Source organism: Drosophila obscura, unplaced genomic scaffold (assembly GCF_018151105.1).
Source record: "Drosophila obscura isolate BZ-5 IFL unplaced genomic scaffold, ASM1815110v1 contig_137, whole genome shotgun sequence".
Taxonomy (NCBI): Eukaryota; Metazoa; Arthropoda; class Insecta; order Diptera; family Drosophilidae; genus Drosophila; species Drosophila obscura.
In genome coordinates, this window is record NW_024542721.1 from 495,942 (window position 1) to 515,588 (window position 19,647).

General features: G+C 38.8%; 1 protein-coding gene across 1 annotated transcript; it reads right to left on the reverse strand.

The window, feature by feature from the left end:
* Positions 1 to 260: 260 nt before the first annotated feature.
* LOC111081450 (WD repeat and FYVE domain-containing protein 2) lies at positions 261 to 10,272 on the reverse strand. The gene is made up of 6 exons (XM_022377515.2): positions 10,012 to 10,272; positions 9,597 to 9,944; positions 1,100 to 1,212; positions 906 to 1,032; positions 639 to 835; positions 261 to 579 (listed from the first exon to the last, which is right to left on the reverse strand). Exons 1-6 carry the CDS (start codon positions 10,170 to 10,172, stop codon positions 299 to 301), a joined length of 1,227 nt encoding a protein of 408 aa, XP_022233207.1. The 5' UTR covers positions 10,173 to 10,272; the 3' UTR covers positions 261 to 298.
* Between the last annotated feature and the right edge of the window lie 9,375 nt (positions 10,273 to 19,647).

Sequence of the window (19,647 nt, forward strand, 5' to 3'; positions counted from 1 at the left end):
TTTCCAGCGCAGTATATGCAGTGTATAGGCAGGTTTCCGATTAAAACTTCAATGCATTGCAATGCTGGAATACGACAGACTTTGATCGGCACAGTCGTTTTAAAATTAATTTTATTCGCGATATGGGTTTCCTTACGTATACAAATTCTTCTGGCAAATACGAACAACTGAATACAAATTTAAACCAAATCTGCCCAGCCGTTCTCAAGTGATGATGTACTATACATTTCTATCTCTCCAGTTTAATAGATATAGATATATTTATTTTTTATATATGTATTTATTTTATATGTATTTATTATACCCAAATATTAGAAAGATCCCATACTTTTATTAGCCTATCTTGGCCAACCGTTAAAAGAAGTTTTCGGTCCTCATCAAGATCCATATGAACAATAGAGTGTTTTACATCATTAAATGAAGCCAAGGAAGGTCGCTCTACGGTTTGAAGTTGTTTGAAACAGGGATCACAGCACCGAACATCAAACTCAAAGCCCATTATTGGTATATTAATACGATTGGTGGAGCAATTATCGCAAACAGCTTTACCGCAATGTCGACAATGATGCTGTCTAATTCCTGTCGGTTAAATAAAAACGATTTTTAAATTATTTAAGAAACATGTTTAAAAAACATGCCTAATTGTTTTTGGTCCATCATTGAGCGGAAATTCCAAAAAAAAGGTCTTGAACATAGCTGACAGTTGTTTGACTCGACCCATCCTGGAACTTCTTTTCGCATTGCATTCATTTCCCAAAAAACGACTACTGAATCTTCCCCACAGCTTATTAACTGCTGAGTTTGATTCGCATAAGCAAGAGCCGAAACTTTGTTACTAGAAGGAAATTGGTAAATGTTATATGTATCATGTATGTATAAATTTATACATTTAAAAATTAAACTACCTATGACCTTGCAATTCGTATATGGTGCCTCGTTTTCCACCGACATCCCAAACTATCACAGACTGGTCGCATGCACCGCTAAAGAGTAGCTGAGGACCTTCTACCCATTTCAAACATCGAATTTCGGCTGAAAAGGAGGGTTGAAATTTAGTTCTGTATAATGTGTGAGTTTATTGTAATTGACGGTTACTTACCAGTATGACCTTTAAATGTAGTTATAAGTTGTACCCCTTGAACATCGCAACGAAGCATTGTTATTTGACCAGCATGGTCGCCAATAAAGGCGTACTTTGCCAGTGCATCAAATCTAAATAAATATTAAAATACTTAAAATTTGAAATTATGCATAACAACAGACACATTTCTGACGAAACGTTGTTTCTAATGGGACAGGAATCCTAAAATTACCATGGGGGTTAGTCGAAGGTAGATATGGTTATGGTGGTATGGTAGATATATATGACAAGTTGCACCATAGAACCCATTTTCAAGGTCGGTAAAATATCAAAAAGCATTGATCTTTAATGTTTCGCAAAGAACAGATCGCAAACCTGACAGCTAATTAACAGAGTTGTTCGCTGACGAGAAATACATTCTGTTAACACGAGCTTGCATCTTAAAAGTAATAAAAATTAAGAAACAATACAAATTGTCCTCTTATTTTCTGTAATTGTAAATCATTAAACCAGTATATATTTGAAATGCTTTTTAACGGCCAACAGATCTAACAGTACTCGTTGGTGGAAAGAGAAAGATAGAGAGAGGTATTTAACGGACGGTGCGTTACGGGAACAACAAGAATACACATTAACATTCTAACATAACTAAAGTTCGCGCTATTGATCTTTCTCTCTCTATGTTTCCCAAACTCTGAAGGACCATAACTAAAACCTCAAGTAGAGCCATTTTTTGCCTTTATGCATTTCTGTAAATCATGGGGCCTCACGCATGTTCTCCCCTCACCATCCGGATTAGACGATGGGAATACCGGGGCTGTCATTGTAGGACCAAGATTTAACAAAGCCATAACCATGGGAAAACAAGAATGCCAGTGTTGGCAAAAGTCACACCTCATTTTTTTCCTGCGAGAAAAGTTGTATGTGTTTGTGTATTATTCCTTGTAATTATTTTTGTTTTCTAATGCTTTTTGTAGAGAATGATACCCTGCGACGTCGTCACATACTTTGTCTGCAGGAAACCTAAGGCAGCAGTGGATTGCTTGGCTGCAATCTCGCGTAATGCCACAAACAAAACCGGATCCGCAGGTAGAAGGGGACTTTGGAGGAACTGGTCACTGGTCCCTCTGTGTCGGAGGCAGAATTGGACTTTCTTGCCTTGGGCACAATGAGGAGCCGCAGAAGGCGGGGCTAGAAGTTACAGATTCAAACATCCAGGGCTGTTCAGGGCCAGTACCTGTGGCGGAGAAAACGAAGACGGACGAGGCAGAGATCCAACGCAAGCGGCTGTCGGGCTATAGGGTTTGGGTTAAATACCTACGGGGTCTCGGACGCCAACTGGCTGACGGCAGAATTGGAGATCCTGACCGCCATGAATGATGCCGTTCTATGCACAGAAAACCCGTTTGTCTGCAAGTTCGAGGGTATCAAGTGGTATAAGGGAACCAAAGCAGTGGCCTGTGGTAACGCAGAAACTCTTGAGTTTCTCAAAACCACAGTTCACGGTTTTGGTCAAATTTTTCCAGGAGCGGCACTTTGTTTGGTCCAACGGATCAACGGTCCAACGGATGAAGTAAAAGGGTGAAGAATAATCTGCATCACTCAAGTGTATCATCGACTTGCTGAGGTTTATGGTCGTCAGAGGGGGTTGGGGTCTGAGCTGCGCGGACGCCATCCTCTCACACCACAACGAGCAGGTAAGCACAGAACCTGTATCGTGGTAGGGAACGAGCTTAATGTTCTGTTTTCTGCCAAGTACAGCAGTCGTGAGCTGACGGTGGCACTATGCGAGAGGAAGGACGGGATAAATGGGCTCCCCCTACTTGCTGTACAGGACCATTGTCCGTCAAGCGCGAAAGGAGGGAAAAGACATAGTCCTGGGTGTGATGCGAACGCCCATTACTCCACGGGAGAGTCGCTGTTCGAGTAAATTCACGCATTAGGGCGCGACCCTCCTTTTTTAGGACCTGCTCGAGCACGTAATCAAATTTTTAGGCCCGGCCCGGTCATATCTAACATAGAGCCGGTCCGGTACCCGCAAATTCTTTGCTGAGGACGAGCCTATTTAGAGACCAAAAGAAAGAACCCATACATAAACAGTATGTCGAGACAACTGTAGCATATTCATATATTGATCACAGCACGCACGAAGACCGCACGAGATTGATTAAGAGGCACGAAGCCCGCAATTTTCATGAAGAGGCCCGTGGGACACGAAGACCGGCACGGCCCGTGACTTCTCTATTACATCTACTACCATGGCAGCATGAATGCCTCCTAACTGGATATGTACATTGGAATATTGAGTATACTCTGAACACTAGGCTGGGCCAAAAAACTTTTTTTTCTAAATTCAAACGGGACACCCCCTAGTTTTGTTACCTTGGATTTAATAGTAATTTAAATGTTTTTATTTTTTTTTTTTTTTATTTTTTAGAGGTTGCTACCGAATTTTACAAAAAAAATGTAATCAAGAAAACTAAAAAAAAATTTTTGACGAATGAGTTGGATAATTGGTGAAATCTATTGCATATATATTGATACCATTCATACCGTCATTAATCAGTTATTGGCAGTAAAAAACCTGCACAAGTTTTAGCGAACTAGTTAACCAAATATATCAACCTCAGCTAAACTTCTTGATTTTCACCAATCGTTAATTTTTTAACAGTAACTAAAAAAAAAAATAAAAATACCTTATTATCAATATGAACTAGTTTCTAAGCTTCAATATTATTTGAAAAAAAAACCGACGAATTAAATTTTTTTTTATGTATATTTACCCAAAAATTTTTATTTTCTTTTCGGTCAAAATAATAGTAGTGCCAATACAACTTCTCATATTTTCCGAATAAAAGAACTAATTTTAGTTTGTTTTTAGAGACTAGCTACATTGCAGATTGCAGTAGAAAATAACTTAAAATTAATCATCAAAAATTTTCAATTTTTCTTTATATCCAATATAACAACTTTATATTCGAAGTTAGCTTTGGCATGGAGCTAAGTACATTTTGATAACTTTCTACAGAAATCGTCCTCCAGCACCTTTGTAAAACGTCCCAAATTTAATTGTGCTATTGATGAGACTTCTCTCACATAAAACCATAAATTCTCTATTAAATTGAGATCAGTTGATCGATCCGACCATTCCAATAAATTTACTCTATTGGAAACGAACCAGTCTTTGGCAACTTTGAGGCTGTCATTCGTTGTCCTCCTGGGACATCCAAATATGTTGCATATCCTCAGATTCATAAGGTAGAATCATGCCGGTCGATATTTCAATTTATGAATGAACTGCTACGGAATTTAACCATTATACATATGTGTTAAAACATCACTATGTTTTAACAGTTTTTGAAGTATATTTTGTGGAAAAAACAATTTTGGTCTTGCTCGAATATAAAAAATTCCTCCACTTTTACAATGCATTGTGCACCTCGCCTGTCGTAATGGCTGATCTATTGATATAGCTTCGGTGATCGCGTGTTTTCCTACACTACTCGACAAAATCGAACTTTTTTTTTCCTCAAGGATCCAAACCGACTTTTTCTGATAGATATGGAGATTTAAAATTTTTTAAAGAAGTATTGTTTTTTTTCTATGGCAGAACTTTTTTTTGAAAAATTTTTGAAGTCTGGTATTTTTTTTTTAAGCTTTTTTCAGAGGAAGCTCTTGTTTTTTCCACATTTGTTCCCAATTGGCAGTTGGGCCCGCACCCTTCGAAAAGGTATTTTTGTTCATTTTTTCCATATTTTAGGTTTGGTTAACGAATTTTAGCTCCAAAGTCTCTCCATAGATTTTAATGAGCGGTACGACGCCAAATAAATGCACCTATACACAAAAAAATAGAGGACACAGGATATAATTTTTTTTCGACTTTTCCTGAGTTTTTAAAGTCAAAATTTCGTAAAAAATACCGCACAAAAATCATCATTTTTGCATTTCAATGCTTTATATTTCCCAGACGGTAAGCTGTAATCACAAAGTGTTTGGGCTTAACTTCTAGCTGTTTTACATATCTTTTCAAAATAGCAAAGTTCTTTACAACCAGACGTAAGATACTAGAGTTATGTGAAAAAAACAAGCGCTACCTCTGAAAAAAGCTTTAAAAAAAATACCAATTATCAAAAATTCTTAAAAAAAAAGTTCTGTCATAGAAAAAAAAAAATATCATCAAACCATTTCTAAGCCCCAAATCTTTAAGAAAAAGTTCGTTTTGTTTCTTGAGGAAAAATCGTGTTGACTAGTGCTATCATTATTATCATTTATGATCATAAAAGTTAAATAGCCAATAGTATTTACTTTCCTTCTGAAACGAGCCCTTGAAGCACGAACGCTTTTCCGCTCTAGGGTTTGCCACGCCCCATGATTCCGGCACCAAGTGATCAAACACAATACTAAAAATGCTTGAAACTAGAAACTTTCGTTTGACAACGAAAGCCTTGCAAAAAATGCAGATTTAATAATTTTCAACATTAATTATATCACTACTATTATTTGGACCGCTCCGAAATGGAGATATCGTAATATAGCGGAAAGAAAAGGGACACACTACTATAACTTTATAATCAAGAACAGCAATGCTTGATAGTTGTACGAGTAAAGAAACAAATTCGATTGTTGAAGGAATAGTGGAAAAAATTAACAATATGTAAATCCATTAGTAGCGCTAGCCACCACTGTATATAGTTTACGGGGTCGGAAACGTTACCTTCTTTGCGTTAACGTAACTTAACTATTCGAGTACCGTGTATAAAAACCATAAAACCATTTTCAATGTTACTTGGTTTGTCCGTCACTAGTAGGCTAAGGACTTAAAAGGCAACCAATATTTATGTTTGTATGCTTTATAGGGTGGGAAACGCTGCCTTCTAGGTGGTCAACAATACTCAATTTTTTTTAAAAAGGTCTTAAATTAGTAGAACAAAATATAGGCACTTATATATTTTAAATGATCTATTTTCTTGTAATTAGCCAATATGGTCACTATTTTTGTTCAAGTATTCACCATAGTTTTAGTCCTGTGAAACAGAACGATTTAGCAAAGACTATATTTCGTTTACTACTCCAGGAAGGAGTGTGTATCCAGCAACACGAGCAGAATCCACAGATTTATATCGATAGTTGCCTATCGGGACCGTGTGTGGACTGAGAGAACAGCTGATACCCAGCTCAGGAATATATACTTTACAATTCTTCTAAATCCTTCCTGTCCGCAAAGCTTGCTCGTATATTCCACCTTACTCGGATATCTTAATATACGAGCATCACCTGTCCGCTTTAAAAACAGTTTCTTCCTCGCTATCAGATAAAGACCATATGATAGTTCTTGGTGATTTCAATTTGCCAGGTACTGTTTGGTCTTCGGTAAACGAGTCTAATAACCTTGTGCCCATGTCACGACATGACTTTATCGACGGCTTGCTAGACCTATCCCTGTCTCAAGTCAACCATGTGAAAAATTCCTTGGGTCGATTGCTTGATCTGTGCTTTGTCTCGGATCCGACCATAGCGTTGTTAACCGGAGCCCATCCGCTCAGTATACCTGAAGACTCCTACCATCCTACATTCGAAGTGTCAGTCGATATTGGCCCTACTGTATTGGATCGAATGGGTAGGCTATCTGAACGTGTCCGCTGCTTTCGTAAAGCCGAGTTTACGAAGCTTAATAACCTTATTAGGGATTTTGATTGGTCCGCTCTGTACTTGTGCACTGACGTTATGAAAGGCACAAACATTTTTTACAATGTACTTGACACATTTTTTGATTCTTGTGTCCCACTTTATTGTCCGGTTAGATCTGGAAAGCCTCCTTGGTTTACCAAAGAGTTATCCAGTCTAAAAAATTTTAAATCAAGACTTTATGAAAAATTTCGAGAAGTTGGTTCTCCCTCTTCTCTTTCTCACTGTGTAATAGCTCGGTCAAATTTCTCCGTTCTTAACGCTCAATGCTATAAAAACTACCTATCTCGATGCAGGATACGATTTTCACAGGACCCTAAACAGTTTTACAGCTTCGTAAATAGTAAGCGTAGAACGTCTGCACATCCATCCTCGCTATCATTTCTCAATATGTCAGCAAGCAATGATCAGGCAATTGCCGATGTTTTTGCCAAATTTTTCCAAACAACCTATTCTCATGAAAGCTACTCTCAGTCAGTCGTATCCATACAGTTAACCAAGGTCGAATGGCATCTTCAGCCCCTTGTTAAATGAAAGCTCACTGCTTCATGATCTTCGACTAATTAAGCCGGTGTTTTCACCAGGTCCCGACGGAGTTCCCGGCTGTGTACTTAGATACTGTGCCGACGCTCTGTGTGGACCCTTGCTTAAACTATTCACCCTATCCATTAACTCTTCATGCTTCCCCCCATCTGGAAGGAATCTTTTATTATTCCGCTCCATAAGAAAGGTAGCAAGTCTGATGCAAATAATTATAGAGGTATATCTAAGTTATTCGCTATTCCTAAAATGGTTGAAAAAATTTTAACTCCGCATTTGCAACATCTCTGCAAATCACTTATATCTCCGTCTCAGCACGGATTAATAAGGTGACGATCAAAAACCACAAAACTTTTATCATTAAACGTTACCGTTATTATTAAAGGTTACAAGTTACCTTGTACTTTTAGGATTCCCGCCTAATCTTTTGAGATGGATTTCTAGCTACTTTTGTTCTAGGTCTCAAAGAGTCCTCTTAAAAAACTCCTTCTCTTCACCTGTTAAGGTTACTTCTGGAGTACCACAAAGCAGACATCTAGGCCCCTTACTATTCACACTCTTTATTAATGACCTGCCTTTAGTATTAACAACGTCTCGAGTACTCATGTATGCGGATTATGTTAAACTCTGCGTCCAGTATAAGGACATTTCATTTCACTCTCGCTTGCAATCCGATCTCAATAACTTTCAATCATGGTGTTGTGCAAATATGTTACACCTTAATGCCTCAAAATGCAAAGTAATGACATTTCATCGCTCCAGCCCCCTTTTGGCTCCTTACAGCCTCTGCGGTGGTTCTCTTGAGAGAATTACCTTGGTTGATGATCTTGGTGTTAAATTAGACCCAAAGTTAAAGTTTTCTGAACACATTTCTACCATGGTAAATAAGGCCATGGGTGTGCTTGGGTTTATAAAGAGGTGGTCAAAGGAATTTGACGACCCCTATATAACAAAGACTCTCTACATCTCGCTTGTTCGTACGATTTTAGAGTACGGCTCTTGTGTATGGTGCCCCCAGTACAAAGTACACCAGGACCGAATAGCATCAGTCCAGAAAATTTTTCTACTTTTTTCTCTGCGTGGCCTTAACTGGGATGTAGGTGTGAGACTGCCATCTTATCCTCGTAGATTGCTTGTAATAAACCTTCCGACCTTAGTTAGTCGTAGAAAAATGCTTGGTGTGATTTTTATGCACAACCTGATCAAGGGTGACGTAGACAGCCCTGACTTGTTGAGCCGCATAAACTTTACGATTCCTATTAGATCTACTAGAAACTTCATTCCTTTGTTCCTTCCGCTTTGTAGATCGAATTATTTTTTGCACGAACCATTTAGGGTCCTTTTCTCGGACTTCAATTCCCTCTACCACATAATATCAGCTACTAATTCCCTTCCTCTTCTTAAATCACTAATACTAATACTAATACTAACATACCTTTCCCGTAATTAGTTATATTTCTTATCTATCTTTGCATGTTTAGCTCTTTGAGCTGTGTTTAGCTCTAATTTTCCTCGAATTTTAGTCTAACACCTATCTTTCCTGCATGCTCGCGATTGGTTCGGTAACACGCGTCGCGCGTCATGCGGCAGCGCCCCTCGGTCGGTTGGGCGGGAGGAGGGCTGTGTTTCTGCCTGGGTTCCGCGCGTAACAGGCTTCGGCTTGGCGTCTCATGAAAATTGTTCTTTTTTGTTTTGCAACAATATATGCCGCCACGAACACAATTACTTCATCATCAGAGTGCATTTTTTCCTTTTTTAATTTTAGCAGAATTTTACTCTTGCTTCTGTTTACAAAACACAGCTGATTCATCAACCCTGTTTTAGCTATGTTCCCCACCCTCACGGAATAACTAGCAAATTCCTTGCCGCAATTATCCGCGGTGCTGGAGACAGGCCTTCATCGGATAAAACTATTTTGTTTTTTAAAAATCGCAATAGAAAAACTCTTAAGCCCGAAGCAAACTTGACATTGATAGCTGTGCTAATACTAGTCACTTTAGGTACTACTATTAATAAAAAGCTTATGGCATTCTTTGTTTTTAAATATATTAAATCAGATAATTCAATTAGTTGTTAAGCTGGTTTTAAACGATGCAGCGGCCACATTGCAGCATGTATACGTGTGATATGGACATTCTTTAATGCCTATGCTGCACAAACATAACTATGAGTCATTCTTGCGAGACAACACAACTGAAAACTGCTCCCAAAATGTTATAGCGTGTACCCAAAGGGTGCAGCCTCACATGCGTGAAGCCCCTGCATCATTTAAACCCAGATTTATACTTACTGAAGTGCCGTACACGGTGTCTCAAAATTATATCCGCCCACTCGTTTACCACTTTTAGTACAATGGTAGGCGAATTGCTTATCCTTTCCCGCAGATAATATCCAATTGTGAGTTTTTGTAAATACAACTGCGACGACTCGAGCCTGATGTGACAGATAATCACGTATAAATGATAAACGGTTGCAGTCTTCAGAAAGCATGTATTGAGTCACTGTTCCATTTTCTTGACCGATATACAATTGACGGAACTCTTGGATATACGCTACGGCCGTGCAACCAGAAGGCATATACTGGCAAATACTAGGCCAATACTGCCCAGAATCTCGTTTAAGCCATACACGAACAGTTCTGAAAAAAATGAAATTATAAGCAAAAACGGATTTTTCTTTGATACACATATATTGGATATTCGCACTTGTCATCTGAGACGCTTATCACTCCATTTTCTCCCGGTATTAAGATTGCAGCATTAACATCATCGGTGCTACCATCGAGTTTACTAAGCAATTCCGGTTTATTTGACGTGTTGAAACGATCGTTAATGCTTCGCTGGGCTGGTTTTATTTCGGCAGCCATGATGTTAAAACCTCCCACAATATAATTTTTTATTTCCAAAAAACTTTTATCGAAAATATTTATTATTATTTTTTTTTTGGTATTTAATCGCTAAAGCTAATTGATTGGTCGCACGACGATGAATCTGCAATGACCAGATACTTTTTTTGGTATATTTATTATTACAGTAATATATGATAACAAACGATCATATGGTCTTGTTTGAAACGGACGAGAAGGAACATGGTCAAATTTAATTTGGTGAGAACTCCTCTGAGGTTCTAACCGGCTATCATTTGTACTGTTTACTGTACCCTGTGTGAGTGCGCAGGGGGCCTGCACATGGTGCATGGTGCATGTATAATTTTAATTTTATTTCCGAATACCTTCATATATTTAATACAAATTCTATTTTTATTTTCAGATATATTCTCTAACTTACACATACAAAAAACCCTCCTACATCTTCTTCTTCTTCCTCTAACGCACACAGAATTTCTTTTATTTTTCTGCTGAGTACCCATAATATATATTTTTTATCATCCCCGAGAGATTTTTTAAGAGCTATGGGCGTTTTAGAAAAGAGATGCAAGTGACTAGACCTGCAAATTCATGACCTTCAGTCTTTCCACAACGAATTTGGTTCCAAAAACCATAACAGATATCGTATTTAGATATCTCTCAATTGCTTAATATAAGCTAGAATATTTACAATGCTTTTCGAATGCAACCTAACAACTATCGTGTTGTTGTTTCTCTGCAGCAGAAACACCTGTGTGTCGCTATCTTCATTTTGATCTGTTGAGTGTTCCTGAAGAGGCAACATTCTTCCGTCCATTTTTTGTTTCCCCTTTTTTGTAACCTTTTGTAATGTACCAAACCTTCCTATGCATATAGCACAGTGCAGACCGTAGCGTGAGGCCGGTCTTAACGTTGGCCGTTCCCTGAGTATCCTGTTGGCAGTGAAGAAGGTCGATGGGACACAGCTAGCAAAACCCATTCCATCTCCAACATCAGAGTACACATTTAATAATGTCCCTTGCCTTAATGTTTACTTCCATCGATCCACGCAATGCAAAGTGCAACGCGACTCACAACGAATGCAAAATGATTAACTTTGAACCAGACTCTACTCTCTTCAATTTCTCACTAATACACATATTCCATAGATATGTGTGGACAGTGAGTCTGCTTGATGGTATGCAGTAACGCGCCTCAGCCCTCCCGACCATTGAGCTTTTCTGCGCGCAAAAAATATTCGAAAAACTCCCAAAAACGATATCTCTTCTCTCAATTCTTCTTCACATTACTTCAAGGAAATATTAATTATTTTATTTACTCCATAATTTTTACACAAAACTTAATACTTGAAACCATTACATTTAATATTCATAACTCATTTAATAAGCCAACACCACTTAAATAATTCATAATAATATTCTTTTGCTTCCATTACTAGACTTATATACCCTAACTTCATTATTATTGGCTCAAACAATTATCTTTGATAAATTCTATTCTTAATAATTTGTAATCTCGTTGCTTTTGCTCAAATTCACTTTCCCATATACAACCGCTGAAAAGGAGTTTTCTCCGCAACGCGTGCACCAAATTGCATGCTGTTTTTTTTAAATGATAGCCAGAGAATGTGACCTGGTTTGCACAAGCAAATTTGTACTTTTCTATAAATAGGTTCCTCAAGAATTAAAAATGAATCAAAAAAATCTTAAATTTGGTCCAAAATTGTGTGTTATGAACGACCCTTTTTATTTCATTTCTCCGCAATGCGTGCACCAAATTGCATCATTTTTAAATGATGGCCAGGTACGGGCATTCTTTCCTTACAAAAGTTTTCACTTTTCTATAAATAGGTTCCACAAAAATTAAAAATTAATCAAAAAAAAATTCTCAAATTTGGTCTAAAAATGTGTGTTTGAACACCTACTTCATTTCATTTTGTGTCATTGTGTAGAACAAATTTGGTCTAAAAATGTGTGTTTGAACGCCTATTTCATTTCATTTTGTGTCATTCTGTAGAACAGAACATTTGATGATAGATTTTGTTTTTATAACTTTTAGCGTGAACATTTTTTTTCTGAAAAAATGGCAATTTGTGTAAGTATATTTGTTGCTTTTGAAAATGTGTGCGTTTTAAACCAACCTGTGTGGTTTTTAAAGTTAAATGTCGAGACGATTAAATTTGGGTCGGCGAACATGAAATTCGTTTCAAGTTGTGGCTTCAAGGAGCCGTGAAAGTAGCATAGACATTACACATCGCAATGAAAATAATCGTCTACGCACAGCAAGGTCGCTTTCAAATCAACGGAACAATGATGCAACAACAACTGCAAATGAACGTCGTGATATTCAAAATCTACAAGGTTTTGCGATCGCGTACAGTAGTGTCACCGATTACGCTTCTCATAGGCAAATTATAATTGGTCCAATGAACGACCGTTGTCGTTATTGTCAGGCATTAAAATTTAAAGGTGAAGCAGATGGGATGTGCTGAATGTGAAATTGCCTGAATTAGACAGCCCACCACAACCATTGAGCACATTACTTAATGGATTGACACCTGAGTCAAATAATTTTTTAACAATATACGAAAGTATAATTCGAGTTTTCAAATGACATCTTTTGGCTCCACAAATATTATAAGAGACAACTTCATGCCAACGTTCAAGGTAATTAAACACAGACCACCAATTTTTGGAATTATATTTTATCGGGAACGCGGAAGACGAAGCTAATCGTCGGTGTGCCATTACCAACACGCGGAGACAAATTACACTACTCGACAAAATCGAACTTTTTTTTTCCTCAAGGATCTAAACCGACTTTTTCTGATAGATATGGGGATCTAAAATTTTTTAAAGAATTTTGGTTTTTTTTCTATGGCAGAACTTTTTTTTTAAGAATTTTTGAAGTCTGGTATTTTTTTTTAAAGCTTTTTTTAGAGGTAGCGCTTGTTTTTTTCACATAGCTCTAGTATCTTACGTCTGGTTGTAAAGAACTTTGCTATTTTGAAAAGATAATTAAAATAGCTAGAAGTTAAGCCCAAACACTTTGTGATTACAGCTTACCGTCTGGGAAATATAAATCATTGAAATGCAAAAATGATGATTTTTGTGCGGTATTTTTTACGAAATTTTGACTTTAAAAACCCAGGAAAAGTCGAAAAAAAATTATATCTCGTGTCCTCTATTTTTTTGTGTATAGGTGCGTTATCTATGGAGAGACTTTGGAGCTAAAATTCGTTAACCAAACCTAAAATATGGAAAAAATGAACAAAAAATACCTTTTGGAAGGCGGCGGGCCCAACTGCCAATTGGGAACAAAGCAAACGAACAAGGGTTGTACATTTGGTACCTGATCGCGATCCCAATTCCCAATGGGCAGTTGAGCCCATGTAGAGGACACAAGATATAATTTTTTTTCGACTTTTCCTGGGTTTTTAAAGTCAAAATGTCGTAAAAAATACCGCACAAAAATCATCATTTTTGCATTTCAATGCTTTATATTTCCCAGACGGTAAGCTGTAATCACAAAGTGTTTGGGCTTAACTTCTAGCTATTTTAATTATCTTTTCAAAATAGCAAAGTTCTTTACAACCAGACGTAAGATACTAGAGCTATGTGAAAAAAACAAGAGCTACCTCTGAAAAAAGCTTAAAAAAAAAATACCAGTTTTCAAAAATTCTTCAAAAAAAAGTTCTGCCATAGAAAAAAAAAAATATCAAACCATTTCTAAGCCCCAAATCTTTAAGAAAAAGTTCGTTTTGTTCCTTGAGGAAAAATCGTGTTGACTAGTGTTATTTTCGATTTTCAAGATTCCATGAGCACAACGAATTGGTTCAGGTTTTCGCTTGATCGAATGCCATCTGACGATCATAAAATTGTTATTCGAGCTGAAAAAAGACCGGATGGCGAACATGCAAGGCGTTTCAATGCACAAACAGTTGACGAAGTGGCAATAGTCATAGTTCGTGAGCAATTTAATAATCGTGATATTGTGCTTCATCGCAGAAATGAACAACTTGAACGTGTATCCGAGACTCATCGCTGTTATGATGCACTACAATATCCCATATTGTTTTGGAGCGGACAAGATGGCTATAATTTCAACATTAAAATGATAAATCCAGTAAACAGTCGAGAAGGAACAAAGAAAGTTAGTGCTATGAATTATTACGCATACAGGCTGCAGATACGGGCAAATCAAGACAACCACATATTGAGGGGTAGAGCACTTTTCCACTAGTATATTGTTGACATGAATGCAAAAATTGAATCGGAACGGTTAAATTTTCTTCGATTCAACCAAGCCAAATTACGTTCCGAAGAGTATGTTCATTTCCGTGATGCCATTAACAACGATGGTAATGCACAAAACGTTGGAACTATGATAATATTACCGTCATCGTATGTCGGAAGTCCACGTCATATGTTTGAGTACGCGCAAGATGCGATGTCATACGTTCGCCGTTACAGTCGACCAGACTTCTTCTAACCACGTGCAGTCCAGCAAAGCCAATTGAATTGTGGCAAAAACATCAAAATCATTTGCCAGAGGATTTTTTACATCGATTGCACCGTCAAACGGGTGATATAAACATGGACTATACGCCAGAAATTTACAACGAAGCATTGATTGCTATTGAAGACCATTGCTTGATGATGGCAAGCAAAGCATTAGCTCAATTAGGTAAGACAGCGCCTAATCGTGATATACACGACCTTTTCAACAATGAACTGGAGCGTGAACAGCAGTATGATCGTGCCGAGCTTAATACGTTTGTGCAAAACAATGAGCCACGGTTAAATATCAACCAAAGAACGGTTTACGACTGTTTACGACTGGACTGTTCTTTTTGGATGCAGCTGGAGGTACCGGAAAAACGTTTGTCATTTCGATTATTTTGGCTACCATTCGAGCACAAGGTAGAATCGCATTGGCTTTGGCTTCGTCTGGCAGCGCTGCCACATTATTGGATGGTGGTCGTACGGCGCACTCTGCCCTTAAGTTGCCCTCGAATATGAAGGCTGACGATAATCCTACATGCAACATTTCAAAAAGATCTGCAATGGCGAGAATGCTGCAGCAATGCTCTCTTATTGTATGGGATGAGTGTACTATGGCCAACAAGAAGTCATTGGAGGACTTAATCGTACGTTGAAAGATATTCGTGGAGATAATCGATTGTTTGGTGGTGCATTGATATTGTTAGCAGGTGATTTTAGACAAGCATTGCCTGTAGTCAAGCTAGGAACTTCTGCTGATGAAATTAATGCCTGTTTGAAAACATCCAATTTGTGGCGCTTTGTGAAAACACTTAGATTGACTACAAATGTACATGTTCAATTGCAAAACGATGCTTCAGCAGATTTTTTTCCAGACAACTGTTAGACATTGGTAATGGCATACTTCCCGTTGACAATTCTGGCTTCATAACGCTTCCAAATAATTTTTGCGTCATCGAAGGAATACTTGATTCAGAGCGTGTTTCCAAATATTGTACAAAATTATAGAAACCATGACTGGTTGAGGGAAAGAGCAATTTTGGCCGGAACAAATAAAGATGTCAATGAGATCAACGCATCTATTTTGAATTCCATCCCAGGAGAAATGGTTGCGTATAGGTCGGTTGATACAATTATCAAGCAAGATGATGTTGTAAATTATCCAGTCGAATTTCTAAATTCATTGGACTTACCTGGATTGCCGCCATACTATTTACAAGTAAAAGTTGGAGCCACCATAATTATGCTGCGGAATCTTAATCCACCACGACTTTGCAATGCACCACGACTTGCTGTAAAAAAAGTTATGAATAATTTACTTGAAGCAACTATTTTGACTGGGAAATTTTGTGGTGAACACGTTTTAATTCCGAGAATTCCGATGATTCCGACTGACATGCCATTTGATTTCAAACGACTACAATTTCCGATTCGTCTTGCTTTTGCTATGACTATTAATAAATCACAAGGACAGTCGTTGCAAATTTGTGGTTTAAATTTGGAGCATCCGGTATTTTCACATGGTCAACTGTATGTAGCGTGCTCACTAGTAGGCAAACCTTCGGCATAAATTATTCATTGTACCGACGGCAAAACAAAGAATATTGTTTATCACAAAGCATTGCAATAAATAAAATATGTCATTACACCAAAATTATCATTTTTTAATTTCGATGAATTCCTAAACATTAAATTCATTTAGTAAGCAGCGAAACGCGCGGGTCTGCTAGTAATATATGAAAATTAATAATAATATAATAATAATAATTAATTAATTAATTAATTAATTAATTAATTATTAATTAAATAATTAATAATAAAATTAATAATAATAATATAATATATAATTAATATAATATAATAATAATATAAGGGTTTAAGGTTTTCTTGTATCAAAGTTAAACAAATAAAACGAGGAAAGTCAGCAAACGCAAAATCAAAACAAACACGCCAAAAATCGGTGCAGGTGCTTTGCGATTGCATCGTTATCTCTGTTAACTCTCTTTCGTCACCTCTTCTTTCGACCGCACACTCTATCTCACAGATAGAGTTTCCACGTTTTCTTTTACATAGTTAATTTCTTTTGGGTTTTATTGATTGTTTTTATTCGGTCTGTTGGACTCACCCAGATTTATCGTAGAAGGCCTTCTCGAAGATCGGTTTAATTTTATGATTGATTTTAAATTTAGGTAATTAGTTTGGGGTGATAGAGCATTACAAGTCTCGCTTCACTGGTTTATTTTCACTTTGCCTTTTCACTCACTTTGCATGTTTTAGTTACTTTACACTGTATTCTTTTGCCCGGTTGTACATGTGTTGGTGATCTTGAACGTGCCTATTCGTTTACATGTCTTCTTTTTGATGTAATTGCGAATTTCTTTTAATCAACCCTACATTTTCACTAATTCCTAATTGCTGCTGCTTCGCCTTCTTCTGCTTGTCTCCGGGATTCCGTTTTCCAAACGTTCTGCTCCGGTTGTTAACCCTGCTCTCCCGCTAATGTCAATCGAATAAACTCAGACTGCGCATATGTAACGTTGCTGCGGCTGCTGGTCTGCCAAAGAAAGTTGCGTCAGGGAGCTCGGCCCTTTCCACGGGTTCTTCTGCCCCTGACTTGACCCTAATCTGGTCTTTGAGGACAGGTTAGGTCAGAAAATTGTCTTGGACTATGAAAATCCCTTATTTCTCAACTTTTTCTTCAAAACCGTGTGTATTATTTTCCTCCGCTATGCTTTTGTTGGGCACAGCAATGTTTTAAAAGCGCCTGCGTTGAACCAAAATCTGTTCTGGAATATAGTCTTATAAATTCCATATGACTCCCTACAATCTTCCACGAAATATTTACCTGGCCGAACTATAAACCACTTTCAAAACAATTCTTCACGAAGATTTATTTAAAATTTCCACGGATGCCTTAAATACTTCGAGATTGCTCTTTGAATATTTAGGACTTATACTATTAGACTGGGTTAAGCGCGTAATTTAATTTCGATATCTGAAATTAGGTCTGGTCAGTATCGCTGGTACGATCAAATAGGAGAGAAAATTCGCTGAGCTCGTCAAGAACCTGTGAGGTCCTATTTCAGGCTGAGGTAAGCTTCAGTCTGTCCAGGGTCCGCTACAAGAAAATTTGTAGTTTGTAGGTGACTTCAGGTGTCGTTCTGGCTCGTAAAAGAATGTAGTAGGCAGCGAGAAATGATGAGGCGACGGTTTTTGTTGGATTGTTCTTGGTTTTTATTTAGTATTCTGGTTTTTTTTCATTCACTTTCTTCATTCACTTAAATTCTGCTGCTTCAACTCGTGGTTGAATGGTGCGCTGGTGGACTGCGTAGTGCAGTGTCTTGGGTGTGTGACTGAGGGACTGCCTAGTGCAGTGTCTTGGGTGTGTGACTGAGGGACTGCGTAGTACAGTGTCTTGGGTGTGTGACTGAGGGACTGTCTTGTGCAGTGTCTTGTGTTTGGGCTGATGGACTGCCTAGTGCAGTGTCTTGAGTTTGGGCTGATGGACTGCCTAGTGCAGTGTCTTGTGTTCGGGCTGATGGACTGCCTACTCTTTCGGCCGATCTTGGCCCTTTTATGCAGCTGGCGATCGCACCTGAGACCCGGAAATAATTAATTCTTGCTGACTTAAGGTTATTGGGTAATAATAATTGTAGAGTGTGGTAACTAGGTCGAAGCTTGATGCTTCGTTGACAATTTTTAGTGAGTCAGGGTGGTTTTGCTGATGCTGCATCCCGGAAGGTGCAGTTGGGAATTGGGTATTTGGTTTCAAAAGAAATGAGGTTTTGCCAACTCTGCAACGCGGAGGTGATATCTGAATTTGGGTCGATGTTTCGAGGCCGAGTGGTTGCGAAATATCGCCAAGAAGTGGGTGACCGAGAATTTCGTGCTGTGGTTTTCGCTGATCGAGAGTTCTTAATTTTAGTAATTGCGTGCGTTGCTTAAGACTATTTTATTTCCGGGGTGCTGACTCACCGCTTTTTGTGAGGAGAGACTTGGCTAGAGCCATGGTTCGCTAGCTCTGTGTATATCAGTTAGATTATTGTCTCCCGCCAGCGTGGATGCGCTGACCCTTCGCCCTTTGTGACGAGCCATGGCTAGAACCATGGTTCGTTACACCCCCCCCTTTCTACCGGGTGGGTGATGGAGAGATTAGTGGCGTCGCTTGGCGGGTGCTGAGGTTCGCCATTTTCCTGTCCTTTGGCTTGTGCCGAGTCTCCGGATTCGTCGCTTTTAATCTCGTCACTTTAGCGTGGCGTCGGTAACGTTATATTTTCTACTGCTGCTGTGATCGTGGCCTTTCTGCTGTTCTGGGTGCTTTGTAGTTGGTGTCTGCTTGGTGGGTCGATTATCCCATATGACGATGGTTTTCTCGGCGGTTTTCTTCGGTCGTTCTTTGTCCAGGCATTCTTGAATCGTCGGTGCTATGTCGGGTGGCCAAGGATCCGTCGGTAGTTCTGGGTCGTCTTCGGTGGGTTCGATGGCTCCGGGGTCAAACGTTTGATTCTGGTCTTTCGGTAGGATAGGTCTGTCGAATGTAAATGCTTGGATCTGCGGGGCCAAGTCCGGCGGCCACGGCTCCGGGACTGGTTCGGGCTCATGTCCGGTTGGATCGGCGGCTTCGGAGTCAAATGGCTGGCTGGGGTCTTCGGGTAAGAGGGTTGTGTCGAAGGCGCTGGGCGTTTCGATCCTCCGTTGGTAGTCGCTTATGTGGGCGACGATGGGTGTGGCGTTGGCCGTGGGTAGATATGTTTCATATCTCTGATGCAATACTTGGGTGGTATTGGCGGTCGTTTGGCTCATGAACAGGTGAGTCTCGGTGATTCCTCTTTTTTGGACCAACAGCTGGTACGGGCGACGAAGATCTCGGACCTGGCTCTAGGCATGGCTCGGTGCATGGCGCTAGCAGTCAAGTCGGTACGCGGAAGGTACTCCATTGTGTTGGCGAGGATCGGTGTGGCGTCGGCCGTGGG

Coding starts and splice junctions, on each gene's coding strand:
- LOC111081450 (XM_022377515.2), bottom strand. CDS start 10,172: ATGGCTGCCGAAATAAAACCAGCCCAGCGAAGCATTAACGATCGTTTC. Junction 1,033..1,099: donor TACATTTAAAGGTCATACTG/GTAAGTAACCGT, acceptor CCTCCTTTTCAG/CCGAAATTCGATGTTTGAAA. Junction 580..638: donor GATGGACCAAAAACAATTAG/GCATGTTTTTTA, acceptor TTTAACCGACAG/GAATTAGACAGCATCATTGT.